The following is a 10,419-nucleotide window of genomic DNA, read 5'->3' as shown; positions in this document are numbered from 1 at the left end:
CATCGCATTGCTGTCTTGGTGCTGGCAAATGTTGGCTTGAGAGAGTTACAGTAGTTTGGAAGGAGGCGTGGCTTCAAACATTGCACCATGAAGTATTATCATTATATGGCAGCAGGCATAAAGATAACAAATCGCCAAACATAGACTGGTTACTGCTCAGGTTTCAAAGTATGTTTTTGAACGAATAATCACGTGGTTTTGAGTTATATAGTGTCAAATCACAACAGTATAGTTTTTTTATGGAACACAAATAGTTTCTTTTGAATTCGATTGTTTTCACACTGGAGATCGGAAATTCGATCCGATTGGTCAAGCAGGAGTCAATTATTTGTATTATATCTCTGAGGAGGCCATCACTGCAGATGGTTTCATAACACTATTTTTAAATTGCACCGTCATTAATACGTTCTGAACTTTAGAACCAGGCGTTTGTAAGGTGTGAAAAGATTCGTTGAGCTGTTAACACAAGGAATTAGTCTGGTCAAATATCATAATATGAAGCTATTTGTGTGTCGTGGTTGCCACTCTATACTAGGGTGTTTTTAGCGTAATACGCAAAATTCTAACCATTGTTAATATTAATGTACAGGGTGGTGTTCATTTCCTTTCAGTAAAAAAATCCTTTTGGCAAATTTTTGTTGAAATCCGTCGACATTTACTACTTGCGCAAGGAAGCTAAAGTTTAGGTTGTTTAGCCTATAATTTAGCAGCGGAATATAAGTAATTACCGGTACTTGTAGGCTACGTCACTTCACAGAACAAATAAAGCATTGTTACGTCACAATTGCAACACCTCGTAAAACTACAAAAATTACACTGTCAAGTCTGTTGTGCTGTTGCATTTATTTCAGTTTGCTTTTGCCTATTTGGAGTCGAGCACGAATTCCAACACGCCATCAAAACCATGTGATTAATCAGGTGAAAAAATTACACCAGAAATGGCAAAACTTGAAAAAATCTATCAATCGTAAGAGTGCGCTTGAGTTAATCAAACGGACAGACTTTAAGAAATCATTGGATCACCTATTCGATATAGCACACAGTAATGCTTTGGAAATGAGCAACATAGAAGAAGATCGCCAGTTCCTTCTTGCCCAGAGAGAAGAGGGACGCCTAGGTTCCATGGTTGGCGTTGATATGGTTCTATGCAGGAGAGACGAGCGAGTGAGGAATAGAGCATTAAAGGAGAGAGAGCGAGTTGAGGCGGAAGCAGTTCGTGTTGCCGAATCTACTAATTTAACCATACTGGAATCCAATGGTTCAGAAATGTATACTCAGCAAGAAGATAATCTCGACAAGTCTGGAGATGGGCGTCATCCATTAGCTGGTGGATCGACGTGCTCCGAACAGCCTGGGTCCAGTGCTGCAAGCTGTCTGCCGAAATTCCGACGAGGTAAAATTGCTGTAGTAACCCCCGAGATAGCAGCAGCATTGGACAGGACCAATTCTACCTCGAGGAAGGCCGTTCATATTTTAAATGCACTGGCGGTGTCCAAGCAATTGCTCCATCCAACCCGTGATCTGATGATTAGCCCAAGTTCAATTCACAAAGCTCGCCAGATCTATCGCCAAAAGCTGTCGGACGAAATTAGGGAGGCTTTTGACCCTTGCACCCCACTGACCATACATTGGGATGGGAAGATCATGGGTGATTATGAGCAATACAATCACATCAAAGTAGACCGTTTGCCAATTTTAGTGTCTGGCAAAGACGTTACCAAACTTCTGGCTGTACCAAAACTAGAATCGGGAAATCAATCGTCGAAGCTGAAACAGTGGTCTCCGAAATATATAGTTGGGGCATAGCGGATCTTGTACGTGCAATGTGTTTCGACACAACCAGTGTCAATACTGGCTGGCAGAACGGAGTTTGTGTTTTGATCGAAGCTTCTCTCAAGAAACAATTCTTGAATTTAGCCTGTCAACATCACATTATTATTAGATTCTGGACCGCTACACGGCTGACTGACACAATGTATTGCCCCCCCCCCCTAATAAGCTTTCTAAATACGCCACTGCTTCTGATCATCTCGGTTATGGGTGAAACACGGTGTAAAGGTTGTTAGAGGAATAGTTGCTTTGTTGCTATATTTGCTTTGTTATCCTATAAACGTGCCTGAAATGCGTGCATATTAAAAGCACTGAATAAAGCTGGTTATTTGGTTGCGTGTTGTAAAGTTGCTTGTTTTATTGATTTTGCGAATTTTTCAACCTCTTTGCGCAAGTTGTAAATGTTGAAATAATTTCTTGAAATTTGAAAGACATTGTTTTCTTACCAATTGTAACAACCTGGTGCCCTGTACAAATCAAACTTACGATATGAGAAAATTAAAAACACCCTACTCTATACCCAGACAGCGATCGATTTGCTGTTTGAGTGTGTTGGCCGACATTCCGACGCAAAGGGTGTTACATGGTATTTAAACACCCCTAGTGTGGATAAAACATCACTCAGGTAACCTTTCTTGGGATAAGAAGTTTGCATGACAGCAAAGTTATTAAACTATACCATTTCATGCTTAAATCATACACTATGACTCAAAGTAGCTTACACCCAACCACTAAAAAAGGTAACTGAAAAACAAGTTAAGCACTATCTATGACTCATAGTTTCGTCTTGTTGAAACTGCTGACTTATAGATCTTGTTAAGCCGGCATACAGACTGTTTGTCATACCTTTAGGCTACTGTTTTTTGTATTCCGGTGTATCAACAAAGAGATTTACCAATGAAAGTTGGCGTCAAAGTAAAACAAGAATGCCAGACTAGTATTAAACGTGTGAAGTGGCGGTAAAAATAGCTTTGATACATTATTTGAAGTCATCTTCCGCGTGAATATAAAAACCTCAACTGAGTCTCATCATCATTTTCAGTCTGTGGTGGAGTGGTAGCCCTCTGCTGAGCGAAGGCCTTCCCCCTTTTCTTGAACGAAGTTTCAAAAGCACAGTAAAATTCTAGGGCTTCCATTTAGCTTACTTTAGCCCTTGGTGGAGTATACAACTGGTGTGGGTATGTATATTGTGTGACAGATGGAGTGTGTTGGTGCAATTATTGCGTATAAAATTTCGTGACACTTGGTACTCATACAGGGCCATTGAGAGCATAATTTAGTCGGGTAGAAATGAGATCCTCGGACCCAAAATGAAGACATTTTTGAAGAAAAACGCACTAGGCTATAGGCTATCCAAAGAATATTGGTAGTTTTTTAAGTACCGGCGCCCTTTGGAAAGGTTACAGACCCCTAAAATGTGCCCCTTTTAACACCACTGGTTAGTGGTTGCACTACACATAGGCTGCCACAAAATAAGACTACACTATAAGATTTGGTAGGCTAATAACTAATAAGTTTGGATGTAACTATGAAGTGTTTTATTTAGCGCTGCATCCAAATCCACTGCTTCCAGAGCTTTACTAAACGGATAGCCTCTGCACAGTGGCGTAGCCAGAAATTTTTTTTTGGGAGGGGGCAAATATTTGATGAATTGAAGAGAACGACAAAGTGTTTGATTTAAGCCATCGCGCCACCTGATGTGCAGTGGCGTATCCTGGTGGGTTGAGCAAGGGAAGCAAAAAAAGTGGTGGTTTTTTTTTTTTGCAAAATTACACTCAAATAATGGATTATAGCGCTTTCTGGAAACACTTTTAGGGTAATATTTGTATGAAATTTATTAGCAGGTAAACAGCTATTAACTTATTGAAGGTAGCTCTTATACACGAACGGGTAAAAACTGCGGCTAAAATTAGAGAACACCAAAAACTCAGCTACACAAAAACCCAACAGAGTAAGCCATTCTGAAATTGCTTCCACAAATTAGTCAAAAGAAACGTAAATCGCGTAAATTTTGCGCGATTTTTGATTTGCAAAATTTATTGGTGTCTTTCTGTGTGTTTAAAACAAGTCCTTGAGGGTTTTAATAGCCAGATCTCTTGGAAAACGTTGTAAATTTCTACAAATTTTATTATATTTTTAACAAAGAGATCAACTTCGAAATCCAAACTTTGAAAATTTGGGGGGGGGGGCATGGCCCCTTTCGTCGTCCCCCCCCATGGCTATGCCTCTGCACAGCCGGATAGAAGCGCAGTCTATGCTATTGTGTATTTTCTTTTATGCCGCTTTGCCCATATAATCAATCTCGCATCCTTAACCGTTTCCTGCCATAACCGTTATGAACAGGGCGTAGCCAGAACAAAATTTATGGGGGAGGCAAATAGGTTGAGTGTGAGTTTTTCACATATGAGTGAGCCCGGCAACGAGTCACCGAGGGAGGGGTACTCATAGGGAGTCCTCCCCAATTTTTTTTTGAAAAAACAACAACTTAAAATTACGCATTACTTTCAGCCTAAATAAACAATAAAACTTTGTCAAATGACCCTGTAACAGAGTTTGAAATGTTTATTTAAAATATTTCAAACGAAGAGCCATAGCTCCCTTTGCCCACCGACTACGTCCCTGGTTATAGATGAGAGATTTTTTTGTATAGGTAACGGTGACACGGTGGGAGTTAAGGTGCAAAATGCTTTTCTGTATAATAAGGTACGTGCTCTTTAGCAAGCATTGGTGGACTGATTTTAAATGCATTTTACAGCTAGATGTCCCACTTTCGCAACACTCTTCATCGTTTAATTCATCAGTTTGACTTATTCGTCACATTTTTGTCGGTCTCGGAAGCGAATTTCTATAGTTTTGGACTGTTTGCATTAATCGTCAGTTTGCCTAAATCGTCACTTTTTTCTGTTTTCCTTAAGTTAACGAATTCTTTTACACAACATTGACCAACCAAGTTGAAACTGAGTAATGAAATAGACTAGGGGTGTGCAAACTTGCAGCACTGTTGGGCCAAATCAAAATAACCAGCTTAGTCTCCGGGTCACAACTGGAAATGTCTATTGTTCACAAAATTATGACGATTGTGCACGCAATAAATGATCACGCAGCTACCTCACGCTTTCAGACAGAGCGCAGATAGCAGGATGCTCAGCAGATGGATGTTCACACACAGCACGCGAATTTATACAACTTTTTGGGTTGCCAGATAAAAAATAATTTTCACTAAACGTTGTAAACGAGACATAAATAAAAACCGTCTAGCGGGCCACACATTATTTAAACTTGGGACTTTTGGGGGCTAAAAAGTTTAAGCTCGTTAGTTCGCGCCCCGATAGCTCAGCGCATGACTTCGTGAACGAAGAAGCTTCAAGATCAAGCGACGCCGATTCGACTCTCGGGGTGTGCCCTTGAGCAACACATTCTAAGGACTGCTCTCCATTCAGCGGCAACTAATGGAAAGATTACTCCCCGGCAACAAGACTTCAACAATCGTAGAATTTCACTATGTCAACCTCGGTAACCGGCCCTGCGTCAAAAGCCTCTACAGATATGCGAAACTACAAGGTATAACCTAGGTTATTTGATAGTTATCAAGGCTTTGTTAGTTCGAGGATAAAAATTCAAAGCCAACCAACCAATTTGGCCCGTGGGCCACGGTGATGCGAGGGCCATGGTTCGCACACCCCTGAAATAGACGATGATGTCTCTCAACTTCTGTTTTGGTTTTCGATGTTATTGCAGATGTAAAGTTGCAGCATTCAAAGATCCAATTACAAACGAACAACTAATAATAATTAAACAAAATTTATTGAAGAAAATAAATTATACAAGCTTCCGAAACTGACTGACTTTATTTACTTATTACGTTGAAAGTACTAGTAAATAGAGAGAAGTCCTAAGCAGAAACAAACCGCATTCGTCCACTGAGGATGCCCTTCATAGGCCAAACAAGGCATCTGTATTTTGGCTAGTCGAACCTCATTAGTGTAACGATGGATCAGCACCGTGCTAACAACTAAACAGAACGCCACATCGTATACAAAACTGCGCAAACTCAAAGAAAAGTAGCCTATCGTAAGAAAAAGCCTTGCTCCTGGAGTGAATTCTGAATAATCTTGGTGAGCATTCTTCTGAGTTTTTACAGCAACACTTCTCTAATGAACTGTAGTCCACAAAGTACAAGTAAATTTATTTTTTACAATAAACTTTCAATTTTAGTCAAATTTAACGACGTGGAGTAAAAGATAGACATGAAGTTCAATTTTCAATACAATGACATGAAATAAACCTATCAAATTAAGCTTTGCAAACCAGTACAAAATCTTTCGTCAATTGTTCAAATGTAAAGTAAAGATAACATTGAATGTACAACTCCATGAATGTTAATTTAATGCAAATTCTAAAATTATAAGAGCTTCGGTGCGATCAATTCCTGTTGCAGTTTGCTCTTCATTTCCCGGATTGCCATGTAATTGCGGATTTGAAACGGAATAAGAGAGAGCCTGTCCCAGCCGTCTTCAAAATCCTGCATGGCACACTTGATAAGTTTCCTTTCCATCATTTCGTGCTTCACGGCATGAATATGAGGATTTAAGTAATCATGGTCCGCGTCCATCGGCGTCCATTCATCTTCCGGAAGAATTCGATGGTTGGTTGACATGATGATGGCACGATTGATGCGAAAGTATCTCGCTTGATTTTCTTCATCCGTCATCCTTCGGCGAGCTTCCTTGATGATGGGATCGGATTCAAAAAGTTGGTCGTGATTGAGCATTCCAACTTTGCAATATTCGGTTGCGACATAATTCATTTTATGTAATTCCTTTTCCAGTCGACTTCCATCCGGCTGAATGCATTTCAGTTGGTTCGGGTATTTCCCCACGCTCCAATCAAGGTTGACAGCTTTGTTTGGACGAACCTTTGATAAGACTTGCACACCCCATTTGGTAGCACTCAGAGCCATGTTTTATTCTATTTTTACAAGCTGAAAAGATATAACATAAAAAATAAAACAGAGTTTTAAGAAATATTATTTGGGTTATACGGTAATTAGAGATGTACCGATATATCGTTATCGGTGATATCGGCCATTTTTTGAGCATTGGTATCGGCAAAATTTGGCCGATACTAAACATGTAAAAAAAAGGCGTTTGCTGCGGATTTTCTGCAGAGGCAAAGATATAGATTTTTTAAAGTGGTAACTAACGTCACACTGATGTAAAAAAATAACAACCTGTTCAAATTTTTGATACCTCACACTCCCATGACTTCATGCGCACACCTTTTGGCATTGTTTGCTTACAGTGATTCTTTCACTCAAACAAAACGTTTTGTTTCAGCAGTTTTGCGTTGTTCGATTCTTAAGTTGTGAAGGAGACTCAATTTCTCCAATATATATCATTTGTGTTTCTTTTTTACTCTCAGCAGAGGATAAAACCAGGCCAAGACCACCCAGGTAGCAAAAATGTATAATTTTGCATCGTTTTTACGTTGCTAAACGTTTGAAAAACCCATGTAACTTGGTTGTTTTTAGTAAGCTGGTTCCATCAGTTTGTGATTTGATTTCCGTCTTTCGTTGTAATAAACTCACCAAGCTTAAGCAATGTCATGGCAGAGTAAGTAGGCGTAGGCACAAAATGAAAGCAATGGGACTACGAATCCTCACTAAACTAATAATCAATAAATGGTTTTGTTGCGGCTAAGATGACAACCTCATTGTGAAGAAAGGAGCGTTCTTCCCGGCTATCAGCACAAAGCTGAGCACTCACAAGTCACCAGTACAGCAAGCTGTTGCGATTTGCTAACCATAACGGTGTAGCTTCCACGCTAGCCATTTAGACAATCCAATCAACTATATGTTTCTCGGCAGCTGTGGTTAGCGAATCGCAACTGCTCGCTGTACTAGTGAGTGGCACGTGGCAACGGAAAGCAATATTTGGGTCAAAATTATAGAGAGGAAGTAGACAAAGACTAAAGAGAAGCTGACTGGATGACATCAAAGTACAAGTTAGTAACATTTAAATAAAACAAAGAAAGATGATGACGATTGTAGGGCTGTCGGCCCATATGACAAAACCAACATACGCCTAATACACACAGCAAACAATAGAGAATCTTGGAAACTTTTCATGCAAGAGGCAGTCAATGCTTGGAATCAAGTGTGACAATAAAAGAAGAAGACATGACTTGTTATCATAATAATTATGTATAATTGTATAATATATATATACAGTATATTCTTGCTTCAAATTATGTCTGTGGAACATGGAAAGCAACACATTAACTTATTTCACACACAATCATTAAGAAGAATTTCTAAATTTTATGGACTGAACATATTCACAATAACTTGTTATATGGTGTTGTAGGAGAAACTCCCAGGCTTCAACAAATGTCAACTTTCCTGTTTGGGACATACACATACGACATGACATCCAATAAACTTAGATAATCAAAACTGATCAAAGGCAAACTAAATCAAGGAATACTAGCAGAAACATTCATGCGAGGAATCCATCTCTTACAATTATGGAGACTTTTTATTGATGCAATTTTTCACCCAACTGGTATGAAATAAATTTTATTATTATTATTATAATTATATTGTTGAGAATGCTTCCACAAGAACAATGCAACTTCTTTTTCCTGTAATATTGCAGGCAGAATTTTTTTATCTGGTCTAACAAAGCTAGAAAGATAGAAAGAAATCCAATTGCCGCCTTTGGCAAACAAATGATTTGATCGTACATGCTCTGGGACGATCGCAGACAATATTGTGTTGTGTAACACAGAACCAATAAACTCTTTCAAGTTTAACCAGAATTGTAAACGATTACATCAGTTGTAATGTACATTGCAGCCTATAGTTAGCACATGCATTGCACATTCCCAGCAATACCGCTTATTTACAATAAATTTTTTTTTTAGAAAATTGGTTAAGCGTATCAATCGGATAATCATATCACAACGTCTGACAAATAGGTGATAAGCTGAACGGATTTCGTCTGTACAGTGTACTGTAGTGACAAACTGAGATAACAAATAAAAGTGAAATGTTTCTTCCATTACAACTTTGGCTTCATGTACAGTACCAAAATTATTCCTATATAGCCTAAATTCAGACTTGCTTCATGGTTTGAGAAGTGCTGGTTTAAACTAACATTTTCACCATTCGCCCAGAATGACAAGCAACACAAACAATTAAATATGACATTAATCAAGCATTTGAGAAATTAAGTCACTTGGCAGCAGCTATTGTTAGGTAGGCTAAAAAGTAAGTAGTCCCTGAAGCACTAGTGGTGAAATCACTTAAATAAGCAATTTTCAGCACATTACACATTCACCTATGACATTTCATGATGGAACAGTTAAGGCTTTTTACCTGATGTAGTGCTTGTCATTTTGGGCGCAACATTTTTTTTACGATTCAATTTCTTTGCAGAATAGAAAAATAATAACACAATCTTATATTTGCTCACAACTATCAAAAAAATCACTAAAACTTTACATGGTGTTTGCTGGTTGACAAATTATGCATTGCTGGTTGACAGATTATGGAAGCATTCTCAACAATATAATTCTATTATTGAGCACAATATCTGTTTGACAAAACTCAAGAGCAAAAACTGGAGCTGGTATACAAGTCCCTCCCCCTTCCCTCCTTGGCAACTCATGACAAAGAGGAATTGACCAAAACATGTGGACTGAAGTGTGTGAACAGTAAAGCACCCTATATGTTTGGTCATGGGCTCCGTTAGAGGGGGGGCCGCGGGGGTGATTACCCCCCACCAATTGGAGTGGGGGGGGGTAACTAATGCAAAATTACCCCCCCATTAATGTAGAGATAAAAATTTAATTTTTAATATATTTTTTACTTTTGTGCTTTATTTTCTCGGTAACGGGGACATCACCGGATTAAAACTGGACTACTACTACTACTACTACATTTAATGCAGTCCACGACACACTTGTGCGAACATTTATTGAAAAACTGTGAATAATTGTCAATGGGAGATGAGGAAACTAAATTCAGTCAAGCGTATTCAATCACAGATTAATGTGATTTTTGCTGTTGCAGATCTTTACAAACTTTTGGAATATTTGCTTTCACAGAACTATAAGCAACTCGAAGTTGACTTTTCAATTGTTGGTCCGATAATTGGGCCTCTTTGCTTTCCTTTGCAATATTTCATTTTAAAGAAAAATTGCTCGCAGCAATGTGCTTCCAAAAAGCGAAATGGTTTTTAAGGCATGGTCGACAAGATTCTGATGCTTCCCCCTAACATAGTTTTTATGAAAGTTCACCAAATCGTTTTCAACAGTAGACTATCTATGTTGCACCAACAACTCCATCAAGTATCAACTGCGGTACTAAACAATGTCATTGCGAAATTATGTGACGCAGCATTCTTGTATCACAAAGCTCAATATTTTTGTACACAGCGTGCGAAAATTTGCATTGCTTTGATGTAAACTGCATCAAATAGTGATGGCTAGTATGAACTTTTAAGATTTTACTGAACACCACGCAGGCCGAGTGGAACAACCTGGCGGCCCGCAGGCCACTGGTTGCACATGTCTGGCCTAAACCCT

The 10,419-nt window shown here is 38.9% G+C and overlaps 1 protein-coding gene across 1 annotated transcript; it reads right to left on the bottom strand.

Annotated features, from left to right (window-relative positions):
- Nucleotides 1-5,985: 5,985 nt before the first annotated feature.
- Nucleotides 5,986-6,807, bottom strand: LOC145782169 (cytochrome b-c1 complex subunit 7-like). Its single transcript, XM_082593934.1, has one exon. The coding sequence runs from the start codon at nt 6,788-6,790 to the stop codon at nt 6,233-6,235; it is 558 nt and encodes a 185-aa protein (XP_082450060.1). The 5' UTR covers nt 6,791-6,807; the 3' UTR covers nt 5,986-6,232.
- Between the last annotated feature and the right edge of the window lie 3,612 nt (nt 6,808-10,419).

This window comes from Aplidium turbinatum, chromosome 13 (assembly GCF_918807975.1).
Source record: "Aplidium turbinatum chromosome 13, kaAplTurb1.1, whole genome shotgun sequence".
Taxonomy (NCBI): Eukaryota; Metazoa; Chordata; class Ascidiacea; order Aplousobranchia; family Polyclinidae; genus Aplidium; species Aplidium turbinatum.
This window is presented reverse-complemented; position numbering and strand designations above follow the sequence as displayed.

Bases quoted from the DNA above. Each gene is read 5' to 3' on its own strand.
- LOC145782169 (XM_082593934.1), bottom strand. From the start codon at position 6,790: ATGGCTCTGAGTGCTACCAAATGGGGTGTGCAAGTCTTATCAAAGGTT.